Genomic DNA, 13,806 nt, shown 5'->3' with positions numbered 1-13,806 from the left:
TCACTCACTAACACTTAACCCATTGACCCAAGGTCAACATCTCTGTTTTTCCACCACTTTCATCTATCTGCCTTTACAGTCCTTTTATGTGCCTCACACATGGAAGTATGACACCTTTTCTTTTTCAGGTCAACCAGTACAAGAACCTTTTAATAGAACGTTGCCTTAACAGCTCTATTTTACATATGTTCTGGTCTTGTGTAGATGTGACAACATTTTGGGACTGTATTATCTGTAATATCTAAGTGTGTCGGAATTCAAATGCCTCAATCTCCCTGTTTATCTCGGCTGGGAAACATGAGTATGGGCCCTCAGAGGGGTTGGATTAAATGAGGAAGACACATTTGGGACTGTATTATCTGTAATATCTAAGTGTGTATTACATTATCAGCATGTATTACATCATCAGCATGTATTACATCATCAGCATGTATTACATCATCAGCATGTATTACATCAGCATGCATTACATTATAAATGCAAAAGATAATATCTTACTACCAACTATTACATTATTGGCAGTTGTTACATCATCAACTGCCATTTCAGGGCAGATCTCAGTGAAACTCAGTGACCCCTCTGAACAGATGGGGGCCACTAAGTGCAATGGTTACCTTGGTTACATCATAAATGAAGGTACCGTGTAGGTAAGGGGACATTGATTTGTTTATTCAAGTAAGGGGACATTGATTTGTTTATTCAAGAAAGGGGACAATGATTTGATCATTCAGGTAAGGGGACATTGATTCGTTTATTCATGACGTTTGATTTGTCGTTATCTATTCTGCATGTGTGTGGTTGGGTGTAGGTCAACTGTTGCCCTACTTCTTGCCAATGTCTGCTGCACTCTAATACTGTCCATGGCTAGGTTACTGTCTCATACCATCACACTGTCCATGGCTAGGTTACTGTCTCATACTGTCCATGGCTAGGTTACTGTCTCATACTGTCCATGGCTAGGTTACTGTCTCATACCATCACACTGTCCATGGCTAGGTTACTGTCTCATACTGTCCATGGCTAGGTTACTGTCTCATACTGTCCATGGCTAGGTTACTGTCTCATACTGTCCATGGCTAGGTTACTGTCTCATACTGTCCATGGCTAGGTTACTGTCTCATACCATCACACTGTCCATGGCTAGGTTACTGTCTCATACTGTCCATGGCTAGGTTACTGTCTCATACTGTCCATGGCTAGGTTACTGTCTCATACTGTCCATGGCTAGGTTACTGTCTCATACTGTCCATGGCTAGGTTACTGTCTCATACTATCCATGGCTAGGTTACTGTCTCATACTATCCATGGCTAGGTTACTGTCTCATACTGTCCATGGCTAGGTTACTGTCTCATACCATCACACTGTCCATGGCTAGGTTACTGTCTCATACTGTCCATGGCTAGGTTACTGTCTCATACTGTCCATGGCTAGGTTACTGTCTCATACTGTCCATGGCTAGGTTACTGTCTCATACTGTCCATGGCTAGGTTACTGTCTCATACTGTCCATGGCTAGGTTACTGTCTCGTACTGTCCATGGCTAGGTTACTGTCTCATACTGTCCATGGCTAGGTTACTGTCTCATACTGTCCATGGCAAGGTTACTGTCTCATACTGTCCATGGCTAGGTTACTGTCTCATACTGTCCATGGCTAGGTTACTGTCTCATACTGTCCATGGCTAGGTTACTGTCTCATACTATCCATGGCTAGGTTACTGTCTCATACTGTCCATGGCTAGGTTACTGTCTCATACCATCACACTGTCCATGGCTAGGTTACTGTCTCATACTGTCCATGGCTAGGTTACTGTCTCATACTGTCCATGGCTAGGTTACTGTCTCATACTATCCATGGCTAGGTTACTGTCTCATACCATCACACTGTCCATGGCTAGGTTACTGTCTCATACTGTCCATGGCTAGGTTACTGTCTCATACTGTCCATGGCCAGGTTACTGTCTCATACTGTCCATGGCTAGGTTACTGTCTCATACTGTCCATGGCTAGGTTACTGTCTCATACCATCACACTGTCCATGGCTAGGTTACTGTCTCATACTGTCCATGGCTAGGTTACTGTCTCATACTGTCCATGGCTAGGTTACTGTCTCATACTGTCCATGGCTAGGTTACTGTCTCATACTGTCCATGGCTAGGTTACTGTCTCATACTATCCATGGCTAGGTTACTGTCTCATACTGTCCATGGCTAGGTTACTGTCTCATACCATCACACTGTCCATGGCTAGGTTACTGTCTCATACTGTCCATGGCTAGGTTACTGTCTCATACTGTCCATGGCTAGGTTACTGTCTCATACTGTCCATGGCTAGGTTACTGTCTCATACTGTCCATGGCTAGGTTACTGTCTCATACTGTCCATGGCTAGGTTACTGTCTCGTACTGTCCATGGCTAGGTTACTGTCTCATACTGTCCATGGCTAGGTTACTGTCTCATACTGTCCATGGCAAGGTTACTGTCTCATACTGTCCATGGCTAGGTTACTGTCTCATACTGTCCATGGCTAGGTTACTGTCTCATACTGTCCATGGCTAGGTTACTGTCTCATACTATCCATGGCTAGGTTACTGTCTCATACTGTCCATGGCTAGGTTACTGTCTCATACCATCACACTGTCCATGGCTAGGTTACTGTCTCATACTGTCCATGGCTAGGTTACTGTCTCATACTGTCCATGGCTAGGTTACTGTCTCATACTATCCATGGCTAGGTTACTGTCTCATACCATCACACTGTCCATGGCTAGGTTACTGTCTCATACTGTCCATGGCTAGGTTACTGTCTCATACTGTCCATGGCCAGGTTACTGTCTCATACTGTCCATGGCTAGGTTACTGTCTCATACTGTCCATGGCTAGGTTACTGTCTCATACCATCACACTGTCCATGGCTAGGTTACTGTCTCATACCATCACACTGTCCATGGCTAGGTTACTGTCTCATACTGTCCATGGCTAGGTTACTGTCTCATACTGTCCATGGCTAGGTTACTGTCTCATACTGTCCATGGCTAGGTTACTGTCTCATACTGTCCATGGCTAGGTTACTGTCTCATACTATCCATGGCTAGGTTACTGTCTCATACCATCACACTGTCCATGGCTAGGTTACTGTCTCATACTGTCCATGGCTAGGTTACTGTCTCATACTGTCCATGGCTAGGTTACTGTCTCATACTGTCCATGGCTAGGTTACTGTCTCATACTATCCATGGCTAGGTTACTGTCTCATACCATCACACTGTCCATGGCTAGGTTACTGTCTCATACTGTCCATGGCTAGGTTACTGTCTCACACTGTCCATGGCCAGGTTACTGTCTCATACTGTCCATGGCTAGGTTACTGTCTCATACTGTCCATGGCTAGGTTACTGTCTCACACTGTCCATGGCCAGGTTACTGTCTCACACTGTCCATGGCTAGGTTACTGTCTCATACTGTCCATGGCTAGGTTACTGTCTCATACTGTCCATGGCTAGGTTACTGTCTCATACTGTCCATGGCTAGGTTACTGTCTCATACTGTCCATGGCTAGGTTACTGTCTCATACTGTCCATGGCTAGGTTACTGTCTCATACTGTCCATGGATAGGTTACTGTCTCATACTGTCCATGGCTAGGTTACTGTCTCATACTGTCCATGGCTAGGTTACTGTCTCATACTGTCCATGGCTAGGTTACTGTCTCATACTGTCCATGGATAGGTTACTGTCTCATACTGTCCATGGCTAGGTTACTGTCTCATATTGTCCATGGCTAGGTTACTGTCTCATACTGTCCATGGCTAGGTTACTGTCTCATATTGTCCATGGCTAGGTTACTGTCTCATACTGTCCATGGCTAGGTTACTGTCTCATACTGTCCATGGCTAGGTTACTGTCTCATACCATCACACTGTCCATGGCTAGGTTACTGTCTCATACCATCACACTGTCCATGGCTAGGTTACTGTCTAATATTGTCCATGGCTAGGTTACTGTCTCATACTGTCCATGGATAGGTTACTGTCTAATATTGTCCATGGCTAGGTTACTGTCTCATACTGTCCATGGCTAGGTTACTGTCTAATATTGTCCATGGCTAGGTTACTGTCTAATATTGTCCATGGCTAGGTTACTGTCTCATACTGTCCATGGATAGGTTACTGTCTAATATTGTCCATGGCTAGGTTACTGTCTCATACTGTCCATGGCTAGGTTACTGTCTCATACTGTCCATGGCTAGGTTACTGTCTCATACTGTCCATGGCTAGGTTACTGTCTCATATTGTCCATGGCTAGGTTACTGTCTCATACTGTCCATGGCTAGGTTACTGTCTCATACTGTCCATGGCTAGGTTACTGTCTCATACCATCACACTGTCCATGGCTAGGTTACTGTCTCATACCATCACACTGTCCATGGCTAGGTTACTGTCTAATATTGTCCATGGCTAGGTTACTGTCTCATACTGTCCATGGATAGGTTACTGTCTCATACTGTCCATGGCTAGGTTACTGTCTAATATTGTCCATGGCTAGGTTACTGTCTAATATTGTCCATGGCTAGGTTACTGTCTCATACTGTCCATGGATAGGTTACTGTCTAATATTGTCCATGGCTAGGTTACTGTCTCATACTGTCCATGGCTAGGTTACTGTCTAATATTGTCCATGGCTAGGTTACTGTCTCATACTGTCCATGGATAGGTTACTGTCTAATATTGTCCATGGCTAGCAAAATATACTCATTACTACATCCCTTAATAATGGCAGCCACACATCCATGGTCGATTACCACTGTTGTTGCTTTGTAGAGCAGCTCATTGAGTTTTGTCCTGATGAGTTCTTTATCATCATCCTCAAGTGTTTTTCCAGTCTCACTGATAACAGTCGACTCAGGTAACTCACCTTTCAGGTTTACATGTGTGTACTGTTTTGGCTCAGAGTATGCCACACCTCCCTCCCTGACCACCTTACCCTTCAGCACCTTACCCTTCAGGACCTTATCCTTCAGGACCTTATCCTTCAGGACAGAAAGGGTAGATAGAGTAAGACAGAGAGAGAGACAGAGAGCGAGAAAGACAGAGAGAGAGAGAGAGAGAGAGACAGAGACAGAGACAGACAGAGAGAGAGAGGGAGAGAGAGACAGAGACAGACAGAGAGAGAGACAGAAAGATAGAGAGAGAGACGGAGAGAGAGAGAGAGAGACGGAGAGAGAGAGAGAGAGAGAGAGAGAGAGAGAGAGAGAGAAAGGAAAGATATAGAGAGAGACAGAAAGATATAGAGAGAGACGGAGGAGAGAGAGAGAGACGGAGAGAGAGAGAGAGAGAGAGAGAAAGAAAATTCTAAATTCCACGATCATCAGCCACTAACTATTGTGAACACTGGTCTTCTTCAAGGTGAGTTAAACAGATACATCTATCATTTTCTATAAAGGGGGTACATCTTTGGTAGTGGTCTCATACCGTTCCTGAGTTTCACAGTTTGAAATGATCCTACATGATATTGACTGAGAGATGCATCATTAAGAGCAGTTGGTAGCTGGGATTTCCGTATCCCTGTGTGTTTTTCTGAGATGTTTAACTTTGTTTGTTAAGGAAAGGCTATGGCATGGTTAGTGTTCTGTTATCACAGTTCTCAATAAGGTGCAAGCCATAACACTATTATGCTATAGCAACACTATTAAGCCCTAACAACACTATTAAGCCCTAACAACACTATTAAGTCCTAACAACACTATTAAGTCCTAACAACACTATTAAGCCCTAACAACACTATTAAGCCATAGCAACACTATTAAGCCCTAACAACACTATTAAGCCATAGCAACACTATTAAGCCCTAACAACACTATTAAGCCCTAACAACACTATTAAGTCCTAACAACACTATTAAGCCCTAACAACACTATTAAGCCATAGCAACACTATTAAGCCCTAACAACACTATTAAGCCATAGCAACACTATTAAGCCCTAACAACACTATTAAGCCATAGCAACACTATTAAGCCCTAACAACACTATTAAGCCATAGCAACACTATTAAGCCCTAACAACACTATTAAGCCATAGCAACACTATTAAGCCCTAACAACACTATTAAGCCCTAACAACACTATTAAGCCATAACAACACTATTAAGCCATAGCAACACTATTAAGCCCTAACAACACTATTAAGCCATAGCAACACTATTAAGCCCTAACAACACTATTAAGCCATAGCAACACTATTAAGCCCTAACAACACTATTAAGCCCTAACAACACTATTAAGCCATAACAACACTATTAAGCCCTAACAACACTATTAAGCCATGTCAACACTATTAAGCCATAGCAACACTATTAAGCCATGACAACACTATTAAGCCATAGCAACACTATTAAGCCCTAACAACACTATTAAGCCCTAACAACACTATTAAGCCCTAAAAACACTATTAAGCTCTAACAACACTATTAAGCAATGTCAACACTATTAAGCCATGTCAACACTATTAAGCCATAGCAACACTATTAAGCCATGACAACACTATTAAGCCCTAACAACACTATTAAGCCATGACAACACTATTAAGCCCTAACAACACTATTAAGCCCTAACAACACTATTAAGCCATAGCAACACTATTAAGCCATGACAACACTATTAAGCCATAGCAACACTATTAAGCCATGACAACACTATTAAGCCCTAACAACACTATTAAGCCCTAACAACACTATTAAGCCATAACAACACTATTAAGCCCTAACAACACTATTAAGCCCTAAAAACACTATTAAGCTCTAACAACACTATTAAGCAATGTCAACACTATTAAGCCATGTCAACACTATTAAGCCATAGCAACACTATTAAGCCATGACAACACTATTAAGCCCTAACAACACTATTAAGCCATGACAACACTATTAAGCCCTAACAACACTATTAAGCCCTAACAACACTATTAAGCCATAGCAACACTATTAAGCCATGACAACACTATTAAGCCATAGCAACACTATTAAGCCATGACAACACTATTAAGCCCTAACAACACTATTAAGCCCTAACAACACTATTAAGCCATAACAACACTATTAAGCCATGGCAACACTATTAAGCCATAGCAACACTATTAAGCCCTAGCAACACTATTAAGCCCTAACAACACTATTAAGCCATAACAACACTATTAAGCCATGTCAACACTATTAAGCCCTAACAACACTATTAAGCCATAACAACACTATTAAGCCCTAGCAACACTATTAAGCCCTAACAACACTATTAAGCCATAACAACACTATTAAGCCCTAACACTATTAAGCCATAACAAAACTATTAAGCCACATGGAACCAAAGTCTGTTGTTCTCAACCAGTTAAGTTTGTGATTGTTCAATCATAACTTATGTTCTGTGTGTTGAACATTATTGCTTAATCAAACATACCATCTAGCATGCCATTCTTAACCACATCAGGAAGCGTTCATCATAAAACAGATAAATCCACATTCAGGTATGTCCTCAGGACAGGTCATTGGAATGTTGGAACGTAGCAGGTGACCCAGGTGTGTGAGTGTTCATCACACCAATATCTTTGTTACATTTCATTTTTCTTCTAGCACAGATTGGAACATCCTCGCCTGCTTTCTACAATGTCTGTTTTCAGTCAGAAGTCTAAGCCTGTCAGATGGAGTAAGGAGATGAGTGCCAGTCAGAACATCGCTGACAGCAGCAGGAAGAAGACCAGTCTGCTGAAAGACAACAGCTGGATCAGACGCAGCATGGAGGAGGAGGAGGAGCTAGTGGAGTAAGTGGGACACACACACACACAAAAACACACACATCCTTAGAGACAAACACATACACGAGTACACACACACATACCACACACTACACACACACACACACACACACACACAGTGTGGAGAGGTTCTGAGCTGTCTCAAATCTGCTGACACTGTCACCATGGTAAGAAGTTTACCAATGTCAAACATCTAAATGATTTGACAATATAAAATTAGGTAGAATTCTCTCTCTCTAACATCCATCTCCCTCTGTCTGTTTGATGCTAACCACAGCCTGCAGTCTGAGGTGGGCCAGCCCAACCCTTCCACTGCCAGTCCTAGCACCCCAGTCAACCATCTGACCAAGAGGTACATTTACATTATGTTTATCTTAGCAGCGTTCCTGCCTAGAAGGCCAGCATCCCGGAGTCGCCTCTTCACTGTTGACGTTGCGACTGGTGTTTTGCGGGTACTATTTAATGAAGCTGCCAGTTGAGGACTTATGAGGTGTCCGTTTCTCAAACTAGACACTAATATAATTGTCTTCTTGCTCAGTTGTGCACCGGGGCCTCCCACTCCTCTTTCTTTTCTGGTTAGAGCCAGTTTGCGTTGTTCTGTGAAGTTTCTTGGCAATTTCTCACATTGAATGACTTCATTTCTCAGAACAAGAGTAGACTGACGAGTTTAAGAAGAAGGTTCTTTGTTTCTGGCCATTTTGAGCCTGTAATCGAACCCACAAATGCTGACGCTCCAGATACTCAACTAGTCTAAAGAAGGCCAGTTTTATTGCTTCTTTAATCAGAACAACAGTTTTCAGCTGTGCTAGCATAATTGCAAAAGGGTTTTCTAATGATTAATTAAACTTGGATTAACTAACACAACGTGCCATTGGAACACAGGAGTGATGGCTGCTGATAATGGGCCTCTGTACACCTATGTAGATATTCCATAACAAATCTGCCGTTTCCAGCTACAATAGTCATTTACAACATTAACAATGTCTACACTGTATTTCTGATCAATTTGATGTTATTTTAAATGGACAAAAAAAATTGCTTTTCTTTCAAAAACAAAAACATTTCTAAGTGACCCCAAACTTTTGAACGGTAGTGTATATCTACTATCTGGTAGTCACAGTGTTTTCTTTAACTAGATAGCTACTATCTGGTAGTCACAGTGTTTTCTTTAACTAGATAGCTACTATCTGGTAGTCACAGTGTTTTCTTTAACTAGATAGCTACTATCTGGTAGTCACAGTGTTTTCTTTAACTAGATAGCTACTATCTGGTATTCACAGTGTTTTCTCTAACTGATAGTCACTCTCTACCTGTATCTTCATCATATTTAGTCATTCTCACACAGGTGTGTCTCTTTACCTCACAAATGTATTTGTGTTTTTCGTTTGTTTCGTTTTACCTCAGCCCTCCACTTCCTCCAAAGACCAAGACTGTGTCCTTCGTTTTAAGGTAAAGAGGTCCAAATTCGAACTCAGGGGACTAAAATTGTACCAAACTCACAAAAAAACTGTCAGACCCTCCTATTCGTGCACTTATCCCTCCTATTAGTGCACTGAACCGTAACTGTCTTCCCTCTCCTCACAGCACCACCTCAAAGAGCATGAAAGACTCCAAGACAGCCAGAAGTCCTGGCAGCACCTCCCCAAAGTCCCTAAACTCCCCCACGTAAGTCAGACACATAGAACAAGTGACTTTACATGAATTTAAAGTTTGATTATGTATGTGAGCTTTTATTTAATGCTGTATTACAGTAACTGACCAAAAATCTTGTTTCATTTCCGTGTGGTCATGTAGAAGCTCATCGCTGAAGAGCCCATCCTTGTCCCTCTTTACGGCAAGGGTCTTTTCCTCCCCCAAAAAACTATTCTACTCCCCACTAAGCCCTCCAGAAGTACTCCCCCACTCCATTACCCACATCACTGATGAAGAGCCACCGGCAGTCCCAACAACTCCACCACCTCCAACAACTCTACCACCACCACCTCCTCCAACAACTCCACCACCACCCCCTCCAACAACTCCACCACCACCACCACCTCCACCAACTCTACCACCACCACTGCCTCCAACAACTCTACCACCACCACTTCCAACAACTCCACCACCACCTCCAACAACAACTCCACCACCACCACCACCTCCAACAACACTACCACCATCTCCATCAACTCCACCACCACCACCTCCAACAACTCCACCACCACCACCTCCAATGACCGAGTCACCAATGCTCCAAGCTTCAATCAGTGAGATCAGGTACTTTCTTACTTTTTAACTCTGCACTGTGATTATTATTTGATCCTGCTGGTCATCTATGAACGTTTGAACATCTTGAAGAACGATCTGGCCTTAATGACCATGTACTCTTATCTCCACCCAGCACAGCCAGAAGAGGAATTTGCTAAATGTATGATATGTTACGAATTCCAATTTGTTGTGGCTTACGTTGGCTAGGTGGCTAAAGCTAATGTTAGCTAGGTGGAGAACATTAGCTAGGCTAGGGGTTAGGGTTAAGATTAGGAGTTAAGTTAAAGGGTAGTTGCAATGTTGCTAATTGGCTAAAATGCTAAAGTTGTCCATGATGAGATTTGAACACGCAACATTTGGGGTTTTGCCTTAAGTAACCTTCTGTCTTATGTAACCATACCCAACGTAACATATCATACTGATTTGTCCTGGAATTATTTTTACTATGTTACGTCTAGTCTATGAGACCAGGCTGTCATAAGGGGGAAGATTTGTTTTTAGAATTCTCTAAATATTTCCAATGTTATTCATTTCTATGTTGGCTTTATGCCTGGAAATGCCTTTCTCCGGATTTCAAACTCTCCAAAAAAGTGTTTAAAATTCTAAAAACTGTCAATAATGAATATGAACTGAAAAAGGATTTTATGTATTTTCTTGCAATAGCCCTCTCTGACTTTAAATAATATTTATCTCAAAACTGTGATTCCGATAAAATGTGTCCGGAGATTTGATCAACTCTGTCAGATTTGTCTAAAATCCTAAATGAATCAGGACTGAGCAGGGTCAGCGACACCATAACAACCCTTCTTCATTCTCTCCTCTCTCAGTTTAGAGACCAGACTCACTGACCCTCCCTCCCTGACTCCAACCCAGACTCTCCTCTCCATACCTAACAGGTCAGTCCTGACTCCAACCCAGACTCTCCTCTCTAGTCCATACCCAACATGTCAGCCATTTGTTTTGTGTTCATGTAGCAAATCAATTTGTCTGAACAGTTCAATAAATGTTAAAGATTATAATGTGTAAATGAACACTGTATCAGGACTGCGTTTGTCTTATTGAACATCACAGGTGCTAACACTGTGTTCTCTCTATACCCAACTCACTACTGCCCTCTGCTGTACAGGAGTGTGACCAAGGGCCTGTGTTCGTACTGCTGTAAACCAATGGTGGCTGGAGCCAACATGATCCTGGAGGATCTTCAGATCTACAGCCACTCATCCTGCTTCAAGGTAAAGCAACACACCTGTCTATTCAACATATATCTATGTGTGTCCCAATTGCCTCTCCTAAGCTCTTTAAACTGCACTACTTCAGACCAGGCCCAATGGATCCTATAGGCTCTGGTCAAAAGTAGTGCACTATATAGGGAATAGTGTGGCATTTTCACACACCTACAGTACGTCTCACACATCTACACGTCTATCTATTCAACACACATCTACACGTCTATCTATTCAACACACATCTCCACGTCTATCTATTCAACACACATCTACACGTCTATCTATTCAACACACATCTACATGTCTATCTATTCAACACACATCTACACGTCTATCTATTCAACACACATCTACACATCTATCTACTCAACACACATCTACAGGAAGTCACACATTCCACATAATTGTGCTGTAGTGATAACTGGATATGCCCTCTAGATGTGTATCATGTGTGCAGTCAGGCAGTCAATCAGCAGGCAGTCAGTTAATCAGCAAGCAGTCAGTCAATCAGCAGGCAGTCAGTTGGCAGTCAGGCAGTCAGTCAATCAGCAGGCAGTCAGTTGGCAGTCAGTCAATCAGCAGGCAGTCAGTCAATCAGTTGGCAGTCAATCAGCAGGCAGTCAGTCAATCGGCAAGCAGTCAATCAGCAGGCAGTCAGCAGTCAGTCAATCAGCAGGCAGTCAGTCAATCAGTTGGCAGTCAGTCAATCAGTTGGCAGTCAGTCAATCAGGCAGGCAATCAGTAGGCAGTTATTCATGTGATTGAAATAATCTGTCTCTGAACCCATACTGTATGTAACCATCTTCCTCTCCCCCCTTCCCACTCCCTCTCTCCTCTACAGTGTGAGGTGTGCCATTGTCCTCTAGGAGACCTCCATGTAGGAGACAGTATGTGGCTCCACAGAGGGACAGTGCACTGTGAAGGCTGCTTCAGCACAACCAGAGGTGTGTGTGTGTGTGTGTGTGTGTGTGTCCACAACAAATCCGTCATGCTGGCTTGGCTCTAATCCAGCCCCGTACGGTTTCTTTACAGAGAAGTCTCTCCTCTAGGGAAGGATGACAGAACGCTCACGTCTCCACGGTAACACAGACAGAACAAGGAGACAGCGCTTCAGAAGTCGGAAAAGGACACATTGCTTTTACATGGGTGGATCTGGTGGTCGACTCAACAGTAAATTACATTTTATAATGTAATCTGGATCTATAGTCTTCACAACCTCTCTTGCTGATTATTGTCTCATATAGAATCAGATCCAATGATCTGGACGGATTCTTTATGTACTTGTGTATTTATCTACTTTCATGTGATATGACGATTTGTTAAATCACATTACAATATAACCACCAACTGACATCAGCATGTAGACATGTTTATTAAAATGGACATCTTCACATGTTGTACATTCCACCTACACTGATTTACAAAGCAACAAACTACTATATATATATATACAGTATATACACATACCAGTATCTATATATTTATAAAATACATCAGGAGAGAGCCAGAGAGGGGGAGGGCCAGAGAGGGGGAGGGCCAGAGAGAGTTAGAGCCAGAGAGAGAGAGAGCCAGAGAGGGGGAGAGAGAGCCAGAGAGGGGGAGAGAGAGCCAGAGAGGGGGAGAGAGAGCCAGAGAGGGGGAGAGAGAGCCAGAGAGGGGGAGAGAGAGCCAGAGAGGGGGAGAGAGAGCCAGAGAGGGGGAGAGAGAGCCAGAGAGAGCCAGAGAGGGGGAGAGAGCCAGAGAGAGCCAGAGAGGGGGAGAGAGCCAGAGAGGGGGAGAGGAGGTTTGTTTAAGGTCATGTTTATACACATTGTGTTATTGGTGTCAGGGGAGAAGGCAGAAGACAGTAAGTCCTTGTTTGTGCAGAGTAAACCACTGCATCCCAAATAGCACCCCATTCCCTATATAGTGCACTACTTTAGACCTGAGCCCATGTGTATAACGTCGACAGCCCAGGCACTAAACAGAAGGAAGCCTGGAACTAAAGTTAAGATGTTATTCAACATGTAACAATCTTAAAAAAAGGCTAATCTTGAAATCAGACGTCACTGAAATGATCTGAGAAGTGACGGAAAAGATGGGTCCATTTTGAATATCCATCCAGAGATGACCATACAGAAGGATGGATGGTACTGAAGCTGTCTGAAATGGAACCCAATGTCCTATATAGTGCACTACTTTTGACCAGACCCATTATGTGCCCTGGTCCAAAGTAGTACACTACATACTAAATAGGGAGCCAGACAGTGTTAAAGGTGTTGTCCACTGACATCATCTCCTCCAAAACGTGCCACTCTTGGGGGGGTGGAGTTACTGTGATTAATGTGTCCAATCGGTACGCCTGACCTAGTTATCCTGGCCAATCACTGTGCATGGAATCAGCGACTGGAATAGTCCGCCATGCCCACAAATATGCTACTGGCTTTACACACACAATAATTATTAGTTTTAATTTGTGTTTTCCCCAAATATCAGGGGAACAATACCTTTGGCGTGTAACAAAACCTTTTAGACTGCTTCCATCCTACTTCACCCTC

General features: G+C 42.9%; 1 protein-coding gene across 1 annotated transcript; it reads left to right on the top strand.

The window, feature by feature from the left end:
- The first annotated feature begins 9,968 nt into the window (after window positions 1–9,968).
- On the top strand, window positions 9,969–12,660 carry LOC115186246 (sciellin). Its single transcript, XM_029745916.1, has 5 exons — window positions 9,969–10,052; window positions 10,871–10,939; window positions 11,170–11,275; window positions 12,111–12,213; window positions 12,302–12,660. Exons 1-5 carry the CDS (start codon window positions 10,009–10,011, stop codon window positions 12,316–12,318), a joined length of 339 nt encoding a protein of 112 aa, XP_029601776.1. The 5' UTR covers window positions 9,969–10,008; the 3' UTR covers window positions 12,319–12,660.
- Window positions 12,661–13,806: the final 1,146 nt, after the last annotated feature.

Source organism: Salmo trutta, unplaced genomic scaffold (assembly GCF_901001165.1).
Source record: "Salmo trutta unplaced genomic scaffold, fSalTru1.1, whole genome shotgun sequence".
Lineage (NCBI taxonomy): Eukaryota > Metazoa > Chordata > Actinopteri > Salmoniformes > Salmonidae > Salmo > Salmo trutta.
This window is presented reverse-complemented; position numbering and strand designations above follow the sequence as displayed.

Coding starts and splice junctions, on each gene's coding strand:
- LOC115186246 (XM_029745916.1), top strand. CDS start 10,009: ATGACCGAGTCACCAATGCTCCAAGCTTCAATCAGTGAGATCAG. Junction 10,053..10,870: donor GCTTCAATCAGTGAGATCAG/GTACTTTCTTAC, acceptor CTCCTCTCTCAG/TTTAGAGACCAGACTCACTG. Junction 11,276..12,110: donor GCCACTCATCCTGCTTCAAG/GTAAAGCAACAC, acceptor TCTCCTCTACAG/TGTGAGGTGTGCCATTGTCC.